Below are 27,637 nucleotides of genomic sequence, written 5' to 3'. Positions count from 1 at the left end.
TTTGTGAATTATTTGTTATTGCAGCACAGTTCACCATAAGCTGACTGATAAAACTCAAAGCACACGGGATTTAAAACAGCTTTGGACTGGTCTAGGCGCTCTCCTGAAGGATGCTTGATTTCTGCAGGACTTCCTCAGGGCAGGTGATGAGTGGGTGATATGTGACTGGTCCTCCTCCACTTGAGATTCCCTGTTAGGCTATTTCAGCTCAGCCAGGGTGAATGCACAGAGACCTCACTTGAGATGTTTTTAAAGTGGGTCACTCTTGACTACTTAGAGATTCACACTAATGAGTAGGGCCGAGTCAAAGCCCAGTTGTTGTGAGCTGTGATTTATACCTGTGTTCTGGTTAAATGTCCTGAAATTCTAAGGTCAGAAGACATTTTGGAGACTGGAGAAAACACCTCACTTCGGGACACTATAGCAGTTCGCAGCGGGGAAGGGGCTGAGGAGGGGAGGAAGATGCCCTAGATGTGAAGGGTTCACTCCTGTTTTTCTTCTTTCCAGTTAAAGCTGACTCCATGATGGAAACACCAATCTGTGGAGAATAGCTTTTATTTTTCTCCCAGAAGCAGAAAGTTCAGCATCTGTACTTAGAGTTCTGTTGGAGAAGTAGCTGAGCTCAGAGTTGATCAGGGATCCAAGTGCAGTTCAGTGTTGATGGCTTCAGCAATTCACAGCAGTTCTTCAAAGAAGACAGGCTGTGGTACCCTCCTGGGATGACCTCCCCAGGACCCACGGCAACAGTGCTGGTAGAAAGTAGAATGAAAGAGTTAGCTGAGACTTAGAAGACAGAAAGTGTAGATGAGCAGAAGATGACACATTAAAAATAGCATAGGACAGGGAGCTGACTTCCTCCCCACATTCAGCTTAGGGCGGGTTAAGGACAGAGGCGCCAAAGAAATAGTTTTGACTCTCAAATCATGTTTGGCCTCAGGACTCCCCCTATTTCCTCCAGAATAAATAAAGAAAGGATAGAACTAATCCTTATAAAACACCTGCACATTAAGAAGGGAAGATGGGGTGGGGATATTAATTTTGCAAATAGAAGCCGTACAGGGAGGGGGTGGCCGGCATGGGGCATTGGCAGCCCCTCATCCACCATGGCCCTTCACCATCGCTGTGTTGCCAGGACAGCCAGCATTGCTTGATCCGCTTGAAAATGAGGCAGCATCTCGTAACTAGTACTAGAATACTACAGTACTAGTTAAGGGCATGGGTTCTGTGAGCAGAAAGACCCAGATTTTCTTGGTCTTTCTATCTTGACTGTGCTTGCATTGATTTTGCTTGGGTCAGTGACATAGCCTCCCCAAGTCCTGATTTTATATAACGCTTAAAAAAGCAACAGTGCCTAACTTACACAGCGTCTGCAAGGTGTGAGCGAGCTAATTCACACCAAGTGCCCAACACACAGCGGGGGCGTGTGAAATGCTTGAGCAACACTAGATGGCTATGGGTCCTAGTCTTAGCTGAGAAACGTCAAAATGAAAGGCAGTTAGAATTGCCACAGAGGTTCTCATACTTAAATAAAGTAAGAGTTATGAAGTTTAAAAATAAGCAGAAGGGGTCTTTAGGTCTAATTTTTAAATTAATGATGGATATAAAGAGGTTATGATCAAGAATACAATACCTTTTCAATAGGCTCTGGCAACACGACACCACATCGGTTGTGTTTAGAGGTAAGCCAGAGGCGAAGGCGTTCTCTAAAGTGTGATGGCAGTTGATGTCTACAGGAGTGCTGGAGAGGATGCCTAGAAGTGGAACAGAGCGCCACTGATTTTACTAATTCACGAAGTCACTGACGTCTCCATCTTTTCTTAGCTTGTCCACCACGCTCCACACATTTCACTTCATGACATGCTTAACACGGTTCTGCCTCTCAGCTCTCTGCACAGCATATGCTGCATGTGCAGTTTGCAGGCACTGCCTCCTGAGAGCTGTGGGCACAGGGACACCAGACAGAGTGGAAGCAGTACCTGCGATGCAGCCCATCATGAAGGAGGAGATGATTCCTGCAATCAGAGCTCTCACTGCCACTGCAGTGATATCATCCCTTCTGAAAAACGCTATAAGTGCTGGGAAATATGGAAGCAGATATGAGAGGTTAATGTTGAGGCTTATTGATTAGAATTCCAAATTCCCAACCTCTGAGAATTGTTCTGGGGCTGGAGTCTCGGATCAGCTGACTTTTGCTTTTTTTATTCAAACTTAGTTGGGAAATTCAAGATTCAAGAGCTTAGTGATGAGTTCCATGTCCAGAGAAGTCCTCTGGTGCAGGAGAAAAAGAAGCCTGTCCACACTGAAAGGCCCAGAGTTTTCCATTCTCTACAGAAGAAACAAGTCCTAAGCTTCATCCAAAGGGTGCACACAGCATGTTGAGGGCACAGCAAGGCAAATGCAATGCAAGGGAGGATCCCAAACATCTGCAACTCATCTGTCACCATCCACATCTGTGCCCACGGCAGACATCACTCACTAATCACAGTGTTTTCCCACTTACCTTCCATTGGACCTCAGAATCCTTCTTCAGTGTCCATTATAAGTCTATTGGAATAGGCATGTGAAGTGAAAGCCATGTGTCATCCCTGGCTGGAGAGGCACCTGTGCATTTGGGCAGATCCTTCCCGATGTTAGCTTGGGTCTACACAGGGAACTACACTGCAGAGCAGGGATAACAAATAGACCCCGAACAACTTACTGTTCTTGCAGGGCCTTCTTTTCCTTATGTGAATAATCTTACAGAGCAACATGGAGATCTGAAGCACATTTACAGCACACCTGTTGTTGAAGAATATTCTTTTTACTTACTGAGAGTCTTGATTGCTAATCCTAGGGCATCGGGTCTGCCAAAGCCACAGAGAGCATAAGTGGCAATTGTCTCAGAACGAATCTGTAAATAAGCATAAAGACACAGATACATACATGGTGTGACCAGCTTAGTAAATCTGACACCCTAACTGGGCTTTCTATTCCAACGACAGAATCAATACTGGCAAATAAGTGTACAGTGCACGGTGTCAAACACCTGCTGCAAACACGTGTCCTAGACTCTTTTATCCATTTCCCCTTGAATTTCAATGGAGAGAAAGGGGCTGTATGGATTCAGAGACTCTCTACAAAGGACTTGGAATTCAATTCTGAAGTCAAGAGGTACTGCTCAGGCCAGATGGCTCTTTCTCAGGGTGAAAAACTGGCTACAGAGGCTTGGAAGAGCCAGGGTACTTCACTGTTCACTGGAGGCACACCCAATCTGGCAAAGGCACCAACACAATTGAGGCAATTATTATTTTCCCCCAAATTTTGAAAAATCTATGATTTAGTGCAGAGAACAAACCAGGTCAATGCTACATTCAAAACTGGTGGTGCCTTTTTTTTCTTTCACTAACTGGATTTTATAAAGCTGCCATTCAAGACTCAAGTGGTCATGGTAAGTTTTTGTTGAGAAAGTGCCGCTTCTTTCCCTGGTTTCTGAGAACTCCTTTGTTGATGCTTTCAATCAGCGTGCATATAGCAGGCAGGGAAGAAATAGTTCAAGTATTTGAGCAGTCCACTGTTTCTGGAAAAGCTCATCCTCGTCCCCTGCTCTGTCTAGTGCTTTTCATTTAGTTCAATTGGCTTCAAAAACAGGCAACTTATTAGGAGACCATGGGGAGGGAGAGGGCGTGAAGTGCTCGAGAGTCCTCTTTCTCCTTTCTGGGGATCTGCAGAGGGCGCACAGATGGGGCCACGTAGGGTTTTATAAGAAGAGGGAAAGGAGGCTGGGATGATTCCACTTTGTCTTTGCCCATAAATGTGCAAGACTATGTGATGGAAAGAACTGCACTAGGAGATTAATAGGACATCCTACAGCTCTCCTGCACATGAGCAAAGATGCCATATGTACAGAGACAGTCACTGTAGCACTACTTCCAATAGCAAAAAATCGATAAGAGTGTTCATCAACAGGGGACTGGCTAAAATAAACTGTGGTGTGTTTGTAAATAGAATACTGTGTCCCAGGCACTGGTATGGAAAGGCATTTGAGATATGTTATTAAGAGCAATGAGCAAGGCTAAAGACAGTGAGCATAATATGGCACAGGGAGAGGAGCTAGTGCCAGAGAAATAGGGAGGATGACTCACTTTTCCCTCTATAGCTTTTTGTACCTTTTGAGTTCTGTGCCATGAAATGCATTGCATGTAAACAAACAAACATGCAAAGTGTCATCTTTAAGAAAGAGAAAATGGAGTAATAAAGTGCAACATACACATTCTGACCTCTTACCTCAGATGGAGATCAGCAGTGGGCATAATTTAATGGATAACATGGGGTTTTTGCCTGTAGACCCAGATCTTACATTTCAGTCACATGGTACCTTTTCCAGGAGACTACTGGGACACCCCCCACCACTTCTTGGTTGGTAAACAGAAATTGCAGGGACTCATCCCCATTTTGTTGATTAGAAATAAGAAACTGGGAAGAAAAACAAAATGCCTTTACATCGTGGGTCATCAACTACAGAAGCTATTGAGCTCATATTCCTAAATGTCCTCTGTGCACCTGCCCCTGGTCGGGCTCAACCCCAATCCGAATCAGCTCTCCTGGCCTGTCTCTCTCCTCTTACTAACCTGCTCACAAACCTGCTCAGCACTGCCAGAACTGAGCCTGCTTTGCTTGTTAACAAAACTACTTTCTCCCAGCAACTGGCAGTTGGGAATGAAAACCATTTCACTTAATTGAGCCTATTGTTTACTTTTTGCAGGGAAGCAAGCTGGTTTGTGGTGGGAACCAGACAATGAGGATATTCGGCTAAGCCCCATTGTGTGCTCAGCTGAAGAATGCACATTTGAGAAACAGGAGACCTACAGAGCCACTGTGCACATCAGATGTGTGGGTCAAATGCCCTGATTAGAACATACATATCAACTCTCTCCTGGGGTGTGCTGTTATTTTGTGTAACACGTGGGAGTAAATGTCCATCTTTGGTCTTTGGGAGACTGGAGAGTGGGGGCTGTTCAGAAGTGGGCCATCTCAGTTAGAAGCTTGGGCAGCATGTTTTCCCTCCCCTTTCCTTTTAAAGCCCAATATGTGCCTAGGACATTAATTCCAAATGGATCGTTTCCAGGAGTAATGGTGGCAGTCAGAAATTTTCACCATTTCCCTGGGAGTTTCTATGTGTGACAATTCTGTTCTTTATGAAAATAGAAGTTGGAGACTCAGCTGCAAACATGGCCCAAGTAAGAGCCTCACCTGAGCTTCTTTATCCCATCCAAGGCCAAGGGGACATGAGCATCTCCTTGCAGGCTATTGACCTGAAGTCCTGACATAGTTCTAGGGCGCTTGTCTCAAAGGTTCAGACCACAGACCCTGCGCTGCTTCTCTTCTCTCATCCACATGGAGAGCAGCGATTGTGTCTCACTACTTTGTTAGGATGTCCAGGCACTAGATTGCATTTAGGCAGTTTATCAGAGTCCATAGAATCCCTTAAGCTGAAAGGAAGAGACCTCCCTGATCATTAGACTCTGAGCCCCACGAGGGCAGAGGCCTCATCACTTGTTCAACGCTGTGGCCTCAGTTCCTAGGTGCATTGCACACAGAAGGCATTTGATAATTGTTGATGGATTGATTCCAGTCCCAGCTCATATGACTCTGGGATTGGATCCATGGTGCTCAACAGCAAATGATCGTAGCGTTAAGGATTAGCTGTGCTTCTACACACACACACACACAATTATTAATATAATGTAACTGAGACTTATGAGGTGCTCTGTTCATTATGAGCTCCATGAGCTCTGAGATTTGGCATCTGTTTTGTTATTTGATTTATCCCAAGTACCTGGCCTCAAAAACAGAGTCACCAGTAACTATTTGATGGGTGTATAGATGTGACAAAGAAGTGCACTGAAAAATCAACCTATTTACTCACCGACATATATTGCTGCACACCATCCACAAATTTGGGTCCAGCCTCTTTCCTTAAAGACATCAATTCTGAGAGTCGCTCATAGGCCACTAATTCAGTCAAGAATGTCTTGTAACCTATGAGTTTGGCAACCATAAAGCAGTCTTGCCAGTCCACTCCCATCATGAAGGAAACGGGCATGAAGATGTAGGAGCATATCATCTACAAAAACCAAAAATAGATACTTTATTATAGTAGTGTTTTACTCCCGTTCTTCTGCCTCACCCTCATGATGAGATTCTTCCCACCCTCTCCGTGTCTGTTGTAGACATAGAAATCCCTTCACACGCTCCTTGTCCATCTTCATCCATTAGAAGTCAAGGCGGGAATTGGCTCATTTGAAATAACCTGGATTCTCGGGATGGAGACAATGACTGTATCATGGAGAAATAAGGGCGACAAGAGACAGAGAAAGAGCTGTGGGAAGATAGAGGATACATGACAGGTTTGTGCTGGTGTAAGAGAACACTAGAGGCAGTTAGTGGAGGCAATTCACAAACCTATTTTATTTTTAAACAGAGACAGGCAGAAACAAAATGGAGGACAAATATGATAGAATATACCTCAAAACTCAGCTGTGGGTAGTCAAACATGTTTCCAAACCAGGACAGGGCTGCATTCACAAAAGACAACAGGGCCAGGAAGGCAATCATATTCACAGCAATGTGAGTCACCAGAAAGATGCATGAGGATGCTCCATGTGATGCTGCTTCTAGGAGATTCCTCGAATCACTTTATCAAAAAGTAGGAATGGCAGAATTAACAAGGAGCTGTCAGCAGATGGACATCACAGATGTAGATATGGGGTAATCAGAGCTCATTCGGATGGAGAGACAGACACTCAGGCCCATGCCTTGGTCAAAATCCTCACCTGGATTCCATGAAATCATGACAAGTTTATAATTCCTGAGTGTATGTGATGGGCATATGGGTGTCTAACCGTTTTACTACTCTTTTAATTGGGGAAATTTATAATTTAAAGATTGGGAAAAGATGAAAATATTATAGGTTTTAAAAATTATATTTAATTAAAAGTAGCTTCCAGAGAATATTTGTAAAATATTCGTGGTATAAGAACTAATAATTCAAGGAAGGCCTGGATATCCATCACCTAAGAAATGTAACGTCACTCTCACCTTTGAGTCTCCCTTCCCCTCAGTGCCCTTCCTTAATCTCATCCTCTTTAATCTCAGAGGTACCTGGCTCCCTAGAAGTTGCTTATCATTCCCTTTCTTTTCAATTTCCCTATATATCTGCGTCCCTAAGTAATATGTTGGGTAGGTTCACACATTTGCTAACTTTGTAAGTGGAATCACACATATTCCATATACATATTCTTTGACAACCTGCTTTTTCATTCATGGTTATGACTTTACCTCCATACAAACAAGGGGCAAATCTCAGAAACATGCTAGTTGATGGATTAGGTTATTTAATGAAATACTTTTGTACATCCTAAGTCTCTTAGTCTTTCCCACCCTTTTCTCTTTGTTTTGCACAGGGCAAAAGAAAATGAACTGAAGAGGGGTTAAGGATACCTGTATCACGCTTTCTTTCTCTATTATATAAGACACTTCCATAAATGGTCATCCTGTGGTTTTGCAAGTTTTAAATCAAGGCCAAATGAACACTACACTATATTTAAAATAAAATATCTACATTGAAGTCAAGGAAATGCACTTCTCATAATGGCTATTATCAGAAGACAAGAAATAAGTGTAGGCAAGGATGTGAGGAAAAGGGAACTCTTGTACACTATTCTTGGCAATGTAAATTGGTGCAGCAAACATGGAAAACAGTATGGAGATTCCTCAAAAAATTAAAAATAGAACTACCATACAATTCAGCAATTCTACTTCTGAGTGTTTATTCAAAGAAAATGAAAACACTAATTCAAAAAGATATATGCGCTCCTATGTTCATTGTAGCATTATTTACAATAGCCAAGATATTGAAATCAACCTAAGTGCCCATCCATAGATGAATGGATAAAGAAGATGTGGTATATCTATACAATGGAATATTACTCTGCCATAAAAAATGAAATCTTGCCATTGGCAACAACATGGATAGACCTAGAGGGTATTATGCTAAGTGAAATAAGTCAGACAGAGAAAGACAAATACTGTATGATTTCATTTATATGTGGAACCTAAAAAATGAATAAACAACAAAACAGAAACAAACTCATAGAGAACAAAGTGGTAGTCACTGGAGAGAAGGGAGGTGGGTGAAAAAGGTGAAGGGGATTAAGAAATACAAGTTTCTAGTTACAAAATAAATAAGCCATGGGGATGTAATGTACAGCATAAAGAATATAGTCAATAATATGGTAACAACTTTGTATGCTGACAGATGGTTACCAGACTTGCCATAGTCATCATTTCATAATGTATATAAATGGTGAATACTGTATTGTACTCCTGAAGCTAATAATGTATGTCAAGTATACTTCAGTTAAAAAAAATGATTTTCAAATGTTGAAACAAGATTTTTTGGAGTGAAGTCTAATAGTCATTGGGAAATTAAATTCACTTTAATCACATAATTCATTATGGTCCTTTTGTCAATTTTTTGCTGTTTTTTGAAAGTAGACCCGCCGCCCTCCTCTCCCCCCAGCAGGTATAGTCGTTAATGAGGTGAATGTATCTCACTTACCCCATTTCCATTTTCATGGCATCCCTGATGGTTGTTTTAGGTGTTTCTGTCTCAGGCCAAAAGAGTTTAGCCACAGCCAATGACATGGGCGCTGACATAATTAAAGTACTTAATAAGTGCACAGGTGAAATCTGTGATTTTAGGAGAAAGAAGGCCCACTTAGGTTTTGCTTTTCTGTTGTGTTCAGAAAGAATGTCCCAAAAACCTTACGAGGGAAGAGAAGGGCAGGATTGTGTCTATGCCAGAAAACAATGTTTCTTAGGAGGCTTGGAGGAGCTCAGGCAGCCAAGTTGGCATCATCGTGAGAGTCAGAGGGAGGAATTTGTGAGAATTGACCACACCCCTGGAGAGAGGCACAAAACCAAAGTCTGATTATTTTAGAAGAGAATGAATCTTGTGCTGTAGGAACTTTCAAAGAAGATTTCTCTACCTCTCTGTTGCTTTTGGAATTTTCAAACAGTCCCTAAAGCCCATATTTCATTACATCCTCGATTTAGATGGGGATGTCTGGGGCTGCAGGCATGGATACAACCCTCTCTGTCTTCCTTGTGCTCTTCCGAAAGATTGTGCCTTTATGTAACACTCCTTTATGCAGAGTCCCTGTGATCTGTGAGCATCTCTGCTCTCCTCACTGCAGGTCTACTTAAACTCTTTTCCCTCCCCTCCCCACACCGTTATTGTCTCTGGATTCTCTTCCCTATCTTTTCAGAATTCCAGAATAGGCACCCCACCCCAACTCCCATTCCACCCAGCACATTTCTGCAGGCGGTGTTCCCACAGTGGTGGAGAGTGGGTCATCTGGGGATCCAGTGACAGAGCTTCTCAACTCTGTAGCATGAAAGCTGCCATAGAGAAACAAATAGGAGTAGCTGGTTTCCAGTATAAATTCAGTTACAAGAGAAGAGCAGTGATCTAGAATTGGCCCATGGGTCATGCTTTGCTGACCTCTAGTTTAGATTGCCTTTACTAGTGTAATAGGGTTTTTTTTTTTTACATATTTATATTTTCAGCCAAAGTAGCCTCAAAATATGATTGTATTCTGCCCTGTTTGGATATGATTCACATTTAGGTGGCAAGGATATAAAAGTGAAGCCCCAAAGCTCCTTTGGGGACTCCATTCAAATGCCAAAGGAACTGTGACCAGCCATAGAGTAAAAAGGAGACTCTTTTGGCCTCCTTATCCAGAAGCAACGGCAAAGAAAAAAAAAGAAATGACAACAGCAAACAAAGAAGAGCTTGTATTTTCCATAAATTGATGCCCAAATATTCTTACCCCAAAAGAAATGTATATGCCTAAGACATCTCCAGCCATGGTAGCGAACCCAGTGGTCATGACTGCATGGAGTTCAGACTTGGTGGCGTGTTGTATATACGGTCGGACCAGCTTTGGAGACTCTGTCTGGAAACGAACAGTGACCAGATTAAGCGTTCCCTTTAAGTCTTAGGAGGGTATGCCAATCTACTCAAAATTCCATCCTCTAAAGCAGTGTTTCTAAGAGAACACCTCAGACCAGCTCCATCAGCATCACCTGGGAACTCCTTAGACATGCAAATTCTCAGACTTACTGAATCAGAACCTCTGGGGGTGGGGCCAGCAATCCTGTTTTAACAGGTCTTCCAGGTGGTTCTGAGACATGCTTGATTTTGAGAACACCTAGGGTGTAGATGTCTGGGTCATTTGAACTCTAAAGGAATGTGTGGACAGAATCATGCGCAAGTTTGTGGAGCGTGCAAGGCCAATTCACATATGGCCCCCACTTAACCTGGGACTGGACTTTACTGGCTGGGGACACTTTTCTAAGGTTGGAACACCATTGGCTAAGTAACTCTGCCCAGTGGCCTGGCCTTGAGAACTGGTGATTCCCAAGCCTCTGTGACTTCCCATCTTCCAGCTTCATCTCGACAGACCTTAAACCTCTTTGCTGACACCACAGGGAAATAGAGACACAAGCAGAAAAGAAATAGCGAGGACAGGTGCCAAGAGGTCTTTTCCTAACTGAGAATCAGAGACCTCTTTTTCCCCTTGGGTGGAAAGGAATCAGGTAGAATGTAGCTGTAAAGGCTCGAGTCCCCTCAAGGAGGGCAGGCAGCCTGCAGCCTGGGGCTCTTCATAAATAATAGCTGAACTTTTAGCTTATTAGGTATCAAAATGAGCATGTGTGCAGTTTTACAATTCTCCCCTCATTATTTCTAATTGTTCTGTAAGAGTGAATGTGTTGAGTGTCAATTTATGGACTGAATAGAAATTCAGTACATGATCCCTCTTACCCCACAGGTAGGAGTAATCAACTCAAGATGGTGCCCTAATTAGTCCTGAGAGATCTTACGACTGTAATTATAATAATTTCAATTCCTAGGGAAGGAAGTATGGACCCTGCTCTGAAGCCTGTGCCCCAGGTTAGTAAGCTGGGCTGGTCGAGAAGAAGGTTCAGCTGCCTGGAGCAGTCGTAAGCCTAGGATCTGGGGCCATGTGTTTTTCTGGGTGACTATTTTTGCTTCAAATCCAACTTCCTTGGGCAGCCATGCTGGTGAGCACTCACACTTGGTTTCCTTGGTATGTGACTCCATTCTGCCTGAAGCTCCATGTGCAGAGTGATGAGGATGATTATTACTACTTCTCACTCATCCACCCCTTAGGAATGCCGCTGTTTTGAGAGATACTCCTTTTGAATCAGATTTCTTTGCTTAAATGGACTTCAGGCAAAAGAGCATCTAACCATGAGATGGATCAGGGAGTGAAAATGCTTTTGCTCATCAGCATTGTTCCTCAGGCTCAGCAAAGACAGACTGTTGGCCAGTTCAGACAAGTTGAGAATGAACTCAGGAATCTATACAGCTACACGGTTGTTGGTGGGAGCCTTTCCTGGTCTCTCTCATTGCCCCAGCTTTACACTAGAGCAGGTGAGGCTGCCTGTTACAGGTTTGCAGGCTCGAGATAGTGGGTAACTCCATGTGAGTGAATGAGCTGCTCGCCTCTGAAGGGTGGTCCAGAGGCCTCAACAACTCTATAAATTCAGAAAAGATAGGTTGAGAATCTATGCATGAGAAGTCTGATGCTTTGACAAAATGCCTCTTTCATCTTTCATCCTCTCCACCAAATTTCCATAACCCCAATGCCGCATTCGTGCACTGAGAATCTTGGAAGGGATATCTCTCTCTCTCTCTTTATCTCTCCTCTGGAATCTGGACTTTGTCAATGTTGAGGGGTCCTTATTTTAACAGTCTTCCCTCTACACTAAAAGAAATAAAACTATCATATTTTTTTATTTGGCTTTCTGGAAAGCATATCCACTTTAGCAGGTGTTTGTTTTTCTTTTTGATATTACCACTTACATATCCAACAAATATACCACCGGCTGCAACTACAGATTCAACAGGAGATGATCCCATAGTAACCAGCATGAGCCATCCAATCTAAAAGGGGACAAGGGACAAAGTCAGTGAAGAGCTATTTGTACACACAAAACTTCAAAGTAGGGATAAAAGTCTTTGCAGGAAAACGCTGAGGCCTTCAACAACTGTGGGCAGGCCAGCAATGTGCTAACTGTGAGGACATCTTACCTCGTCCTTAGAGCAGGGCAATCACACCCTCCTATTTGAGGGGTAAGTCTGAGTCATTGTACATACTTTCAACATCATACGAATGAATTTCTACTGAAACGTTGTGGACAAGTCATAAGTTATAATAACTGCTGACAGTCACGGCAGGCTTACTGCATTCCAGGCAATTTTGAGCCCTTGATCTGAGTAATGCTTTAATCCTCACAATAACCCTTTGAGGGAGGTCCTATAATTATGCCCATTTGACAGAAGATGAAATTGAGGCACAGAAGAGTTTAACTGTTTTGTCAAAAACCACCCAGCTAATAAGTAGTGGAGTGTAGTTGACATCTGGCCTTTTCTACTTAACTCTCAGTCAAACACGGCTTATGGTCCCACTTTCATAGTGGCCCTTCCAACCGGAGACTGTGGTGCCCACCTCAGGATGGGGACTTCCTGTGGCATTCTTTCTCCTTAGACATGGGCACAGTAATTCTGAATGCTTAAGTCTACAATTGGAAAATTGCGGGCCCTGGTGCTCTTGCTGAAATTGTGAATTCTGCTGGTATTCTGGTTCTCTCTCTCTCTTCATTTTATTTATTGACAGAGATCAAAGGAGGGCTGGCCTGTGCCCAAACCCTGTGGGCACAGCCTCACTCTCAGGTGCCTTCAAACCAGCTTACGTGTTTCATAGATTTCTGGTCTAACATGTAATGGTAGGACTGACAGCTGCTGAGGCAGCAGGAATGAGATTAACTTTTTAGACTTAAAAAAAAAAATCTGTGTCATTATAAAATTCCCTGAGGAGCGAAAAGCAGCTTCCCCTTCTTGCTCTGATTCCCTATCAGCTTGCAGACCAGAGTGCCCCCTTTTGGAAACTCCTGCGGATAAGCAGTGACTCTGCATAAGGCACAGGGTCGTCGCAAAGATGGAGGACAGTGCTGTTTTCCCTGGCAGGTGTGGGACCTGTGGGAGTCAATTCTGTGGCTAAAGAAGTAACTGCTAAGGTGTCACGTAGATATCAGTGGGTTGCAAGTCAAAGCCCTGTCAGAAGTCCCTGAGATAGACTTCCCTCTAGGGACGCGTGTAGGATGTTTGAGTTTGAATCCAATAACTTGGGGCAGGGGTTGGATCTTAGCATGAAGAGAGAGGCACTTTGGAGAACTCTGGATTAAAGGTATTTAGGACTTTGTCCCTGAAATAATCAGCTCTACAGCTGTCACCCATCCCTCTGGTCCCGTACCTTTCTAATGATCCACTGCATCAGTCCTAGGTAGTAGAGCATGGACATGACAGCCGTGAAGAAAACCAGCATTGGCAGGAACTGGAGGGGAAGACGGAAGCAATCATGGGGTAACGTTGGCCTCAGGAGTATTAGTAGGTTTCAGATCAGTCTCCTTCTTTCTACCTCCTTTTCCCCCCTGAAAAGTCATAAAAATACTGGAAACTCCTCTGGAACTAAGCAACACTTTATCAGGCAGCTGCCCCATCTACAGTCTCTTATTCTAATTTGACCTGAATAAGCTTGAGTATATTTCACAGGAAAGTTGACATTTTTTCCCCTCTGCTATAAGGATCTTTTCTTCCTTTAGTGCCTCTGAGAAGGAATAAAATTTTGGGGGAATATGTAATAATTAGGCTCATTGAACTGAAGGCCACTGGCAGATGTTCTTGTTCTGATATTAAATAGACATGAGCTTTGCCACTTATTAGCAGAGTAACCTGGGTCGCGATTAAGTGCGAGCAACCTCAGATCCTTATTCAAAGTGGCTGCACAGATTAGATAGAGCACGGTAGGTCCTCACACACAGTGCCTCCTATGGAGCAAGGATCCACTCTTTTAGCTTTTAGAATGAAAACTATTTTACTTATAAACTTTTGATCACTAACAAGTGGTTAAACTTTGGAAACCAGCTTACTTCTGTGTTCACAAAGGTTGTCCTTTCCTAGATCCTATTTTCCTGATGCTCTTTGGGTGCCTTCAGTGCAGCCTGGGTGTCTACAGGGAGCCATGTCTCCCCTGCAGAGACCACACAGAGCTGCGGTCTCAGTCCCTCCCCACCCCTACACCTCCACACCCCTTCCCCTCTGCTCCCCAGCTAAATGGCCAGGGACAAGCTGCCACCAGAGGCTCAGAATGACTGAGGACAATTTGTACAGGATCCAATTTAGGAAATTCTATTAATACTATCTTTTAAAAGACTTTCTGTGCCATCATTCAGAGCTCACGCACTTATGTGCTTTCTTGGCTTTAATGGGCAGGCAGAGCCTTCCTGAAAGTATCAGGGAGTTGAAGGGGCTCATCTCTCGAATGTGCCCACAGGGATTCTGTGCTGGCAGAGAGGATGGAGGCTACTGCCCTGGGGGGAGCGGGAGGGAGGGCTGAGACACTGGTGCAGTCTGGGCAGCAAGTCACGCCTTCTTTGTGACTTTATCTTTTACCATTCTGGATTCAGATCACGATATGAGCATATTTCCATCTTAATTTGTAAACACTTGACCTTTCAGAGATGGCTTAGTTATCTCAGCACCAAATCATCAAATCAGTAGTTGAAAAAATATAGAGTCTAACAGTTGGCCTAACTGAAACTGGGGTAATCTGGAGGTAAATTTGGAGTCTGTAAATGAGAAGACAGTTTAGAAGTGTAGGAACAATAATACACCATGTAAAGGAAAGCCGAGGAAAAAGCCAAATGCATCTTTCTGACTCATCGACAGGAATCTGTAGGGACTTCCCAGAGGACAGTGACTTCCTGGGGCTTGTGGGAACCCCAGGGGGGAATCGATGAGGCCCGGGCAGGGGCCAGGTTGCCTTTCCCCTGTAATATAACATCCCTCTTTGGCTGGGAGAAGGCCCAGCCCCCAGGCCTCCCTAGGCAAAGGCTGTGCTGAAGGAAAATGGGAACCGTTTAGCACGAGGATGGTTCTGGAAGGACAGAGGCTGATGTGGGTGACCAGGTGTCCTGGTTGGCCTGGGACTGAGGGTTTCCTGAGGGTGCACCTGTCACTGATCCTGGATCCGGAAGCCATTAGTGGCCATATGCCTGTTCACGGCCAGGTACCTAATGATCTTTTCCCTGAAATCTCAGATACTGTTACCCCAAAGGTTTTTCAGAAGTATCTCAGACAACACTACAAGCCCTCCAAAAGTATTTGAACATTTCTGTGTCCTCTAGATGTTTCCCTCAATGCTATAGTAACAAATTAAAACATTTACATTCCAATGACTTCAGATAAAATTGCAATGAGGAAGGACAGTGGTGTGCTGTCCACCTATGACATGCCCAGCAGCTATACACCTGATTTCCAGTAGTTGGGTTCTATCTGAACATCTACAAAGACTAAGAAGTTACTGAAAATGATGTGACTCCATAGAAAAGGGTTTGGTTTTACCTTAAATGCCAAGTAGTGGTCTGTGTAGTTCTCACCAAAGACGAAGGAAGCACCAGCGTCAGTGTGCTCCAGGAAGGTCTGAGATAAAGAAAGGGCAAGAGCAGATCATCATAACCACTGAAGCGGTGGTTACGGTTCCCAGGACCCACCAGGCTCTGCGGAGGGTGAGGACCCAGCTCACTTGTTGGATAGACTTGGAGAGTTAGTTTTCTCAGCATTTCTCCCTCCAGTGGGTGGCATGGAAGTGAAGTTTTGAACTATAACTGCACACAGATTTCCTGGCATTTCTAACATTCAATCTGACTCTAGGGTGCTGAAAATTAAGCTGGGTGTGGTAATTTGCTCCAGAAGCAATAGATGGCACATAGGTGGCACTGCTGACCACTAGCTGAAAAGAAAGCCTGTCTCACTGTTTGTGGAACCATCTTAGAATTGTGACACCCCTTGGGCAGGATGAAGGGGGCAACCGGGATAGGGGAGAGATGTAGTGGATGGTATGGGTGAGGGGCAACAATAATATCAATGAACTGGACAGATTAACATTTTCTACATAAAATTGTCTAACTCATGCTATAAAATTAAAGTTTAAGTCAACTCATGGAGATAAATAAGCCTATTTTTGACATATCTTAAGGATTATATTCAAATGTTAGAAGCACTATAAAAGTAAGATATTCTTTTGAACCCAACTTACCTGAACTTGTTTTCCCAACCACTGAAAGGCCATAAATCCAGGGCCAGTCCTTAGTATTATGAGCCCAAGAAGAAACTGTAACCCAATTCCCCCAAAGACAGGCCTCCAGCGAACCTATGGAGAAAGATGGAAAGAGACGTATCTTGTTAGAGGATGAATGCTGACCTCAGCATAAACGCCCAGAGGATCACGGTTTCCTTGGAAGCTTCTCACATGTGGCCTGTAACCCACCTTCTCTGTGAGGCCCAAGCAGTCACAAGCAGAGAGTCCCTTGATAGACTCATATGCAGAAATCTCAGGGTTGTATTCCCTCTTTCTAAACCCGAGTTTGAAGCCTTCACTCTCAGGGGAGTCTGTAACCATGATGTCACGATAAAACAACTCAGACCCAAAGAGGAGTTTTAGCAGGGCCATAAGGAGCGAGGATCTAGCCTTGATGGTCATGCTGTAAATATTCAATACATATAATTATTTCCCCTGTCTAGATGACGAAGAGGCAGAACATGACTTCTCTGTGTGTCCTAGGTGTGTTGATCTGACAAACTGTAAGTGAATTAAGTGAAAGAAATTCCACTCTATGGAGGGGCTCTCATTTCGCTGTAAAAGGAACCAATTATCTGTAATGCAGACCCAGGGAGAGCAGAGTCATGGACATTCAGCTGCTTTCATTTTTGGTGCAGAGAGGAGCGGCCTGCAAAGAACTATGAGATTGGAGGCATAGAACACAGCAGAGATGTTCACAGGGCAAAGAATTTGGATCACATCAGGTTGCTTTGGTCTCTGACTAATGCTTTTTTTGAGGAGTGAAGCTTTCAGCCAGTAAAGTCTTCCAAGGTTTGCCATTATGAGTCATTTGTGAACAATCGATGTGTCAGAATTTTTGCCCATGTGTTGGGTTACCGACTGACAGAACAGGGATGAGGCTGGAATTCAATGTGAATAAAACTGTTTAAGGACAGAGTTTTGGAGTAAAATAGCCAAAATTGCAATTGGAAATTTGACAAACTGCAGAATCCAATGGTAGAATGTTAGATTATTTACTGGCCAGGGGAAATCTGGGTCAAAATGGATGAGTTTTCTTTGAATGTGTGTTTTATGGGGAGAGGAGGGGACACGAGTAGAAGTTTTACTTGACAGGACAGAACATCTCACTGATTGTGTAACTGGAAAATTACTGAGAATGACCAATGAGAAAGTGACAGTTCTATGAACGTTCAGGAAGAAGGGACCCCTAGCCACTCAAAATATCAAAGCAAGGTAAGAAAAATACTGAATAAAAGTTAAATTCTCTCACACTCATTATTTTGAGCAATTTACACATGAGAAAAAAAGAGAGAAAAAAACAAAAAATGATCAAATTGATACTTACTTTGGTTGGGTGCTTGGAAAATAAAAACATCAGGATAACAAACATTATGAGCCCACCGAAGGACACCAGCTGCTGTTGGCCCAATTTGGCGGTGTCAAAGATCAGCCAGAAAACAACTCCCAGGATCAGAGAGCTCCAAATCACCCTGAGAGAACCAGAAAGGAGGCATCATTTGTTGTATTTGTGGCAACGTTTGTTGCATTCACGTGCTAGCTTGAAAATCATAATCAGGTTGAAACTAACAAACAAAAAATATTAAGAGTAACACACTCTGGCACCAGAAGTTATGCTTTTAGAAATTGCAACAGACCCTCTTTTGTTGTGGCTATAAAGGCAAATAGCCAAAACATTAAGCAATGTGTCCCCCTCATTCCGCAACTCTTGGGCCCTTCAAGGATAATATAAAGGGGTCAGAGAGAAGAAAGGATGTTTGGAGAGAAGTCTAGTGATTTCTTTGAGAGATCTATGGGGAGTCCTCATCTCCATTTTGGAAGATGGCTGAGGTGTTACTTTTTTCCCTTTAAGGGAGAGCCGGCACCTGAGCCCCAGAAAACCAAGTCGAACTTTAGAGTGGATTCAACTCCCTGGGGAATCAGGTGGGCATGACAAGGCTGACTCACGGCTTGGATGGCAGAACCAGAAAGGGTGCTGTGTTGGTATTGCACAACCCGGGTTTATTAGGCCAAGGATGTGTGAAGGTTCTTGGTAGATCCCAGTTGGGCCATGCTGGGGAGAGTGGGTCCTGGGTCCTACCCAGCAGGGCCACCTGGAGGGAGAAGAAGTCCCACAGAGAGAGGCTGTGAGAAACGCCCTGAGTGGTCACCTGCAGGCCATGGGCTCCTGTAGGAGAGGGTTGGCTTTAATAATTCACAGACCCTTCCTTCCAAGGGGGCCAGCTTCATGCCTAGAGCAGAGGGTCACCTCCCCAAGTGAGAACCATCCCATCCTTTGGAGAACATCTTATCATTTAGTGGCAGTTGAAATTAAGGCAGTTTGTAGGGACATTTGAACACATCTTGAATGAATCATTACCTTATTCAGGCCTTGATTTCCTGTTTGTAAAAGGAACGCATTTTAACAGATTATTCACTAGGTTGTCTCTACCTTCAATATCCCCTAAATGAGGAAGCAATTTCAGAACACAGTTTTGGAAGAGTTTTTGAAAAGACTAAGCTCCCCCTCATTGGCTGTAAGAGAACCAACTGCATTTACCACTTCAGCCAGGACCAATGGCTGTCCAGAAGCCTTCTGCCAGGAGACAGGAGCTCTTCGATTTGATGCTCATATTTGGCCATAAAGTGATCCCAGACCACAAAGAAGATGGCAGCCACGGTGATCACAAAGAGAGGAAGGGCTCGGTGAAAGTTGAGTGCACATGCAGCGATTACTATAGCCAGGTAACCTGCCAGGAAGCAGACACAGATGGGGACCATCAGCACCAGCTGGAGACCAGCTACAGCACCAATCGGCTCTGCCAAGGGTAGGTTCAGTCACGAGAGCATTGAAAGCAGGAGAGCTCGTGATAGGGCTGTGGGCTCCTCTGATTATAAGTAGTGGATTTTGGGAGCTTCTGTTATTTTTACAATTAAGTCCCTAACAGTCTCACCATGAACACTAGGAGGACAGTGTGCTAGGTCTTCTCCTCTCATAGAACCTTCTGAGTTCTTGAATCCTGATGCTTTATCACCGGGCCTCTCACTCAGTACTAACCACTTTTTTCTGGCATTCAGACTTGGCGGGTGAGCTTCCATCAGAGAAAGGCCAGGCGTTGAAGCAACCACTGACGACAGGTATTGATTCTCCTGGTTTGCAGCTCAGATTTGGCCTAAGCTTGAGTAGGAAAACAAGCCCACCAACAATCTCTAAGTGTCCCGGGATCTCTTCAGGAAAGGGGAAGGGTGGGGCAATTACCAAGGGGGCTACTTTTGAAGAGGAGGTTGTAGGATAAGAACGACAAGGTTTCCTGTTAATGGTCAGCAAACATGGTCTGCAGGTTAAATGTGGCTGCCACTTGCTTTTGTAGGTGGCAAGTACAGCTAACATTTGGGGGATCTGCAAAAAGAGACACTTCTATCTCATCCCCCTTTGTTACTTACCTGCTAATAAGATGCTCCGGAAGATGTACCAAAGGCTGGTTTTGTGTTTTCGATAAAAATCCCAAACTGCACCATACTTCCTTTCCAGATGCCTGGAAATGGAGCAGGGAAGATGGAGGACTAACCAAAAGCTGAAAATAAGTCATAAGGCAAGAGTGTTTCTCCCTGGACTATGAGGCCCTTCACTTGCTTTTAAGCCACTGTCCTTAAATGTCGAGATTTAAAAGAAAAAAAAATCCAATGAACTGTCATCCCTTCTGGTTCCACAAAGTTTGAGAAAGCTGGTGGTTCCCTGTCCTCACTCACCATACTTTTTAGTGGGAGGCTGACAGACTTTACTGGGTGCTTGAAGGTAAAGTAGGATTTTGTGGATTTGAGAGCTATTAATCAATAGGTTGTAACATAACTTTCTCAGAGAGTTCTATAATTGTTGGCAGGTCTTTGCTTCTGTCCAGAGTTTCGTTATGAGTATGGGGTGTGTTTATGGTGGGTATGTTTCCAGACTAAACATGTGTCCCCTACTTGGCAAGTTAATCAACCTACACCAGAAGTAGTTGTCACACAAAGCAGAAACTTTGTTTGCGGCAGGCAGGAAAGAAAATGGAGACCATAGGGAATAATTCACAAAGCCATGGCTCCCTGAGCACAGGGAGGTTGGTACCTTTATTTGGGGTTCGGAATGAATATTCAAAGGGGAAGTTTTATCATCGCATGTAGATGTGGGCTGAAGCTTGCACATGTGTGGTTTGAAATCAAGCATTTATGTGCATCATGTGATCTAAAAATGGCTGCTCTTTCCCTCCCAGAGGAGAATTTACGATGTTAATGAGGGCAGATTACTTTAGCACAACTCCCCACCTGTCTGCGTAGGTGTCGTTCCTGTTGGTCTGGTCAGGTTCAGAGCTATTGGGTCCCGGGCGGTTGTCAGTTACAGCTTCTTCCTCAGGCATAGCTGAAACCACATAAGGTCAAGACGCCAAAGTTGTTGGAAAGAAGAACATCTGCACCTTTCAAGAAGACAAGAGAATTAGGTCAAACACAAAAGGTTAGAGTTTAGGCAGGACAAGTGAAGCGGGTTGGAGTCCTTGGCTGGTGACAGAATCCTTCCTCTACCTTTATCCTGCTCCTCATTCTTGAGGGCATGGGGCAAAGGTCCATCTTTTGTAACTACTTCTTCCTGAGCATGAGTGTTGTCATGGGGGTAGTAGAGGAGTAGAATTTTTCCTGCTGGTCTAAGGTAAGTCTGTGGGTCACCAGGCATAGCTCTAAGTTGTTCACATCTTTGATTAACAGGCAGGTGGCAGTCACAGCTCTCAGGCATGGGGGCCATCTTTTCGCGATGGTGTCTAGCTGTTTTGAGACACAGGCTATCACTCTCTTTAAGGGTCCCAACATTTGGGCTAATCTTTCCAGAATTATTCCTTGTCCTTCATGAAGGTACAATTCAGATGGTTTGCTCAGGTCTGGTAAGGCCAGTGCAGGTGCTTCTATTTGGAAGTTTCTAAGCTTATTGAAGGCTTGGTCACATAGCTTATTCCATTCAAAGGGGTCCATTTCTGGCCCCTGTAATTTGTCATAGAAAGGCTTAGCAATCAACCCAAATTAGGGATCCACATGTGGCAGAACCCAGCCATCTCAAGAATCCTCATAGCTGCCTACGTGTCCTTGATGGAGAAGTTGATATATTACCATTTTCTTCTCTTGAGGAAGGCAGTGCTGCCCTTTTGAAATAATAAACCCCAAGTACTTTACAGTTTGTTTAGATATCAGTGTTTTTCCTTTAGAAAATTTATATTCCTTACTGGCCAAGAAGTTTAACAAGGTCACTATGCTCTCATCAGAGATTTTCTTACAAGGACTGGCTGCTAGGATGCCATCCACATACTGTAACACAGTCCTTTGTTTTAATTTTAATTCCCTTAAATCTCAGCACAGGATTTCCCCCAAAAAATTGCAGGGGAGTTTTTAAATCCTTGGGGGAAGACAGCCCAGCAGCATTGTTGTTTCTGGTGGGAGTCTAGGTCCTCCCATTCAAAAGCATCTTTTAAATCTAGTGCTGTATGAAACATGCTGTCCCAGGGGGATTAGCCAGCAGGTGCAAGGATTAGGTCCTACAGGATGTGGGTCTTAGACTGTTTTGTTGAGGGCTCTAAGGTCTTCAACAAATCTGTACTCCCTTTTCCCCAGCTTTTTAATGGGTAAAAAGGGAGTGTTACATGGGTATCTACATGGCCTGATTATTCCTTGTTTTAAAAATTTGTCAATTCCAGGAAGGATTTTTCTTATGGCTTCTGACTTTAGGGGGCATAGTTATGTGAGAGGCCAGTGGCCTATTTGCTTTAAGACCACATTTACAGGTATGGCAGTGACTGCCTGTCCAATTTGTCCTTGTGTCCATATCTCTGAGTTGACTCAACCTAGAATGTTTGGGGGATTTCTTCCTTTTCAGGTACTGGTGTGTTTTTTAACAAGGCATGAACTCGACCTCCTGATTTTTGGGAACTTGGATTTCTATTTTGTCTTGTTCCAACCGTATTGAGGCCCCTAGTTTTGATAACATCTTCCTCCTGAGGAGAGGAACAGGGCATTCTGGTATATATAGAACAGAACATCTTAATGTTTTTGATCTCATTTCACAGGCCAAGGGCTCCAGAAACCTGGTCTCTTCCCTACTGATACTCCTTGTCTATCACATTTTCTTTTTTGAAAGGTTTCCCTTTAGGGTATTTAATACCAGGAATGTGGCCCCAGTATCGAGCAAAAATTCAACATGCTCTTCTCCCACTGCTAAGGTTACCTGGAGATGAAGATCTAGTTGCCTGGAGCCAACCTTGGAGCTCCATGGCCCCATCAAATCTCATCTGTAGTCATGGGCAGTTGCCATGGCTTGGTCTTGTCTGATCTCTTCCCTCTCTCGGGTTGGTTCGAACAATCCCCATGCCCTTCTTGTCTATAGTTGCACACTGATTAGGCCCCAACTTCATTGGTGGCTGCTGGACCTGTGGTGGTGGTCAGGGTCAATCACCCTTGGCGTCTTCTTCTTCTCCCTTGGGTGACCTTGAGCAGACTGGAGAGCCATCAAGAGCAGAGTTGCTCGCCTCTTCATCTCTTGGTCATCTCTCATTTCTTCTGTCATGTCTTGGGTGTTGAGCACCCTGAAGGCTACCTCCACTAACTGCACAGAACTGGTATCAGGCCCTATTGTCAATTTTTGGAGTTTCATACAGATATCTGGAGCACTTTGAGATGTGAAACAGGTATCAAGAACCACTTATATCAGTAACATTTACCCACCTGATACAATCTAAGAAGGTTTATTCTTATTTATTTGACAATTTTTGTGTAATTTAATACAACAAATAAGCCTAACTAGTCTAATATTGCCCCCTTTATAGAAAGAGAAAACAGGGGCTGGCCCAGTGCATCATGGTTAAATGTGCACGCTCCGCTTTGGCGGCCTGGGGTTCACAGATTCAGTTCCTGGGTTTGGACCTAGCACTGCTCACCAAGCCATGCTGTAGTGGCACCCCACATAAAATAGGGGAAGATTGGCAAAGATGTTAGCTCAGCAACAATCTTCCTCAAGTATACAGAGGAAGACTGGCAACAAGATGATAGCTCAGGGCCAATCTTCCTCACAAAATAAAGAGAACAAATTCTTTGAGAAGTCCTCAGGGCCCCACTGGAAACCCCTCAAAAGAAAGGCTTTACTTAGTGTTTGAAGCTTGGGGAAATTTGTCAAAAAATATCAAAAGGTTTTAAAACAGTTGGTCAAATAGGAAATGATATTTTATTATCCATTTAATCAAGGTGACAACAGAAAATGTCACAGGCAAACAGAGAGAGTGCAATAGTTTAAAAAGAAAACCCTAATAGAGAGACCTCAGCTTCCTTGAGCATAGCAAATTATTTTAACCAAACATAGATTGTCTGTGTTGTAAGTAGACTCACTCAAAAGTAAAAAAAAAAAAAAAAAAAAAAAAAAAAGAACCTTTCATAATCTCTTTATCAAGAGTGGACCAAACTTTAAGATTATCCTTTTAAGAGAGAGAAAGCCAAATTTCTAATTTCTTAACTTGCTTTTGCTTTTGATACAGAAACTCATTTATTTAATTGAATTTATTTTAATCTTAGTCAACTATGTATAAAACTCTTTTCTTGGGGTTTTTACTTTCACAAACCTTTTGTCACTTGCTTCTTACATTTAGAATTTTTCCATGTCTTCCTCCTTTTTTTCCTAGTACTATAAGAGAAACTTATCTTTTTGATGAAACAAGTAAAAATATCTCTATTCTTTATGTCTTCTTTCCTGAAAACATACCTTTTACTTTCCTTGAATACAAAGACGTTTCCCTTATTAACTTTTGGTAACTTATTTTGCTGGTAAGATTCGCCCTGTGCTACATCTGTGCCAATCTTCCTCCACTTTTTGTATGTGCGACACCTCCACAGTGTGGCTGGTGAGTGGAGTGGGTCCATGCCCGGGATCCAAACCCAAGAACCTGGGCCACCAAAGCAAAGAGCGGGGAACTTTAATCACTCGGCCATGGGGCCAGGCCCAACTTTTAGTAGCGTTAATCACATGTATTAATCAGAATTTTAGCCCTTACAGACTTTGATTTTGTTTGTGAAAACTAAGAGGTAAGTAATTACATATTGTCTTTTGCATTAGTATTCTGTAGCCTGGTATATTTATAAACACTTTTATAATTTTTAGAAACATGCTCCTTCATAGTATAATCTTTTAATAAAATACAGGACGAGTTTACTAATAGACTTGAGCATCTTTTGTAATAAGAAGCCAGAAGTAGATTAACTTTTATGTGATATTTTATCTTCCTTAGAAATTATCTTGCTATTTAATGAATTTTTATCATTTAATTTAATCGAGTAAAACTTAAAAGTTTTAACTTACCAAAAAGATTTTGGAAGTTATCCTAAATACATATGTTATAAAATATAATTATTGTTAAATGTCTATCCATAAACTCTTACCTCACATTTAAGCCATTTGTTTTTAACAATCACGTCCAGGTTACTCACAATGTCTTAATGTGACACCAGAGCAGTTCGCCATCATTTTATGTTCTTGTATGTACATATATTAGAACACATGATTATTGTTAAAAGTTCTCCCCAAAGCTTTTACCTTTTTACATCTGTTTAGTTTACCTGTTTCCAAAGATTGTTTAGATTACCTATAAAAACTTTATGAATTATCACACAAAATTTGCTATTATTTTAAGTTATTACTTTTGTTGACAAATTCTGTAACAGAGACAACACAAGTTTGTTTGACTCATGAAGGTTGTGTGTTTCCATTAAATCCTATGTTGACAACTCTGAGGACATGTCTACTTTAATTAAACCAACAAACTTCAACAAGCTTTTATTTACCAAAGATCCTTTTAGATCAAGTCAACTTGAGAGAAATCTGGGCTAGTTTTTATCACATTTAGAAATAATTTATATAAGCGCTTATTTTAAGTCAATTAAATAGAGTTCTCTTTAGAAATGACACCGTCTGGACACATACACAGAGACACGTAGACAATCAGAAACAGAGATTTTTAAAAATTTCAGCCATGTCTCAGGCACAAAATTTAAAAGAATGTGGGATCCAAGTTGTGACCTCTTCAGATGGCTAAAGATTTGTCTTAAAGATTTTTTTTTCTTTTTGCTCTAAGGATCCTGTTTTATAGCTGCTTTTAAAGTCATTTTATCTGTAAGCAGCATCTGTGTATTAATCAAAGAATGCATGCCACTGTGAGAGGTTTGGAATGCTTTCTTTTAAAGTGGACTTTTCTAGAACAAAGTTTCCCCAAAATGGCCATTACAATTTTAAAAATATTTTAAAAGTTTACCTATTTTCACTTGCTTAGTGTCAGATCTGGAATTTTGGCGAAGCTGAAGTCGGGGAGCCCAGCAAGAGAGGAGGGAGGAGCAGCAGATTGGATGTCCTTTCCCTAGCACGTTTGTTTATGTAGTTATTTTTTCTTAAAGAGGAAGTATGGGATTTTTGAACATGTTTGGAAGCCTCAAAAATCAAAATAGGCATGTCTGGCCCAGTGGTGTAGTGGTTAAGTTCACACAATCTGCTTTGGTGGCTCGTGGTTCAAGAGTGTGGTTCCCAGGTGTGGACCTACACACTGCTCCTCAAGCCACGCTTTCGTGGCATCCCACATATGAAACAGAGGAATAGTGGTGCAGATGTTGGCTCAGGGACAATCTTCCTCACCAAAAAAATAAAATAAAATAAAATAGGCTTCCCATTGGTTTTTAATTTTTTATAGCTGGCTTTGTCTCCAATTCTGAATGCAAATACAGCGGTTTCAGTCAACTGATCTTGCCCCATTTTGGGCAATTTAAGGAGAGGTTTCACTTAGCGTGGTTAATTAATATTGCCTGAAGGGTGGATTTATATGTGCTCACAATCCCCCCAGTATAATTTAAAATATAATTAGGCAAAAGAGGTGCAATCATTTTACATAAAGCCCATCATTTTTAGCCAGTCCTCTTGTAAAAGGTTAGTGCAAAGAGAAAAACAATAAAAATCCCTGACAGATCCAATATCCAGTAAAACAAAAATTGAGCCAAGTGCTGGGAGAGCAAGTACCTTGGCCCCTGTCATGCACGAGTTCCGTGACTCACCACAGAGGTCTTCTCAAGTTCTGAGCCTTGTTTCTTCCACCAGCAAAACCAAAGGCACCCTTTCGAAGGAGGACGGTTAAGGAGACTAAGGACCCCAGGAAGGTCCGACCTGGGAGAGGAGAGGCCGACGGAACCTCTCCAGCAGGAAGTGAGGGGGAAAGAAGAACAGGAGCGTTGACTTTCCCCAAGGATGGCTGGTAAGGAAACTGAGACAGAGAGATCCCAGAGGCCTGGAAGTTCATCTGTTGAGGAAACAGAGGCATACGAGGATCCTCTGTTGGGTGTGCCCACCACTTTGCTCCAGATGGCTCAGCAGTTAAGACTCAGACTTCAGGGACCTAACCCAGCCTTGTACCACAGTTATAAGATAAGACTCAGACTCTGAGTCTAGAGACCAACTCCTTCTGTCACTCACAAAATACAAAACACCAAAGGGCCCTCAAACGGGCTTCAAGCCCCAGCAGTGACAAACTCAAATGGTCTTTGAGCCCTCACTGCCCAATCACTAGTCAGCAGGAATTGCTCCCATTGGCCAGAGCCGAGCATCAGTTCTTCTGGGGTGGCCGGGTTGTGCAATCCTTCCAACCACATGGAAACTGTCACTCCCTTGAGCCAGGCCACCTCTGGACAGAGATTCGAACCCTGAAGCCAGGCTCCAACATGCAGACCTTGGGACTCGAATCCAAGGCTGGGGCAACCTTATACCCAAGGTTCAGGCAGCTGAATTTATGAGACAACTTAAAGAAATAATGTTTATAGTTGTGCCATGGGGTTGGCACCACTGACCTCCTTCAAGAGATTCTCAGAGCAAAATCCTCAGAGTGGCCATTGGGTCTCCCAATGGGGAAGCCACACCAAGCTGGCAGCACCAACACCAAGAGTAGAGTCCCTCCCCTTGAGGCTCAACCTCCGGTGGCATGAATGGGTTATCTGTCCATTGGAAACCAGATCATTGGGAGAACAGAGGGACAGAGGGCCCAATGGGTCACAAATTTGTACAGGTACTATGGGAACAATGTTTGTATCCAATCACTTCTTCTGAGGAGGAAGGTGTCCACCAGTGATGAGTATGGAGAGGCCACAGGGCTGTACCCACAATGATTGCCCTCTACTTCTCCCGGGATGTTCCCAGTCCCTTCCACACCTGTTCTGAGACCTGGCTTTCCTGCAGGTGCCTCTGTCCTCAATGACGCATCTAACAGAGGCCTCTCCTTCTCCTGCTTAAGGCTAGATGGAAGGAATTTACTTGCACATTTAACCATTGCCACTGGACAGCATTTCTAAAACAAGCACTT

General features: G+C 43.2%; 1 protein-coding gene across 2 annotated transcripts; it reads right to left on the bottom strand.

The window, feature by feature from the left end:
- LOC103563421 (solute carrier family 28 member 3-like) lies at positions 1-26,751 on the bottom strand. Of its 2 annotated transcripts, XM_070590795.1 has the most exons (17): positions 26,343-26,751; positions 20,550-20,698; positions 19,692-19,783; positions 18,808-18,997; positions 17,596-17,740; positions 16,227-16,340; positions 15,533-15,610; positions 13,383-13,463; positions 11,933-12,013; positions 9,873-9,998; positions 8,600-8,730; positions 6,505-6,673; positions 5,906-6,103; positions 2,809-2,890; positions 1,977-2,075; positions 1,631-1,751; positions 1-749 (listed from the first exon to the last, which is right to left on the bottom strand). In XM_070590795.1, exons 2-17 carry the CDS (start codon positions 20,639-20,641, stop codon positions 623-625), a joined length of 1,926 nt encoding a protein of 641 aa, XP_070446896.1. In that variant the 5' UTR covers positions 20,642-20,698; positions 26,343-26,751; the 3' UTR covers positions 1-622. The 2 variants fall into 2 exon arrangements, with proteins under 2 accessions (XP_070446896.1, XP_070446895.1); XM_070590794.1 differs by lacking the exon at positions 1-749 and having other exon boundaries at positions 1,344-1,751.
- Positions 26,752-27,637: the final 886 nt, after the last annotated feature.

This window comes from Equus przewalskii, chromosome 22 (assembly GCF_037783145.1).
Source record: "Equus przewalskii isolate Varuska chromosome 22, EquPr2, whole genome shotgun sequence".
NCBI lineage: Eukaryota > Metazoa > Chordata > Mammalia > Perissodactyla > Equidae > Equus > Equus przewalskii.
This window is presented reverse-complemented; position numbering and strand designations above follow the sequence as displayed.

Bases quoted from the DNA above. Each gene is read 5' to 3' on its own strand.
- LOC103563421 (XM_070590794.1), bottom strand. From the start codon at position 20,641: ATGCCTGAGGAAGAAGCTGTAACTGACAACCGCCCGGGACCCAATAGC. The intron at 9,999-11,932 runs GTAAGTGGTAAT...GTTCGTTTCCAG, and splicing joins GTGGTATATTTGTTGGATAT to ACAGAGTCTCCAAAGCTGGT. The intron at 2,076-2,808 runs GTAAGTAAAAAG...CATATTTCCCAG, and splicing joins ATTAGCAATCAAGACTCTCA to CACTTATAGCGTTTTTCAGA.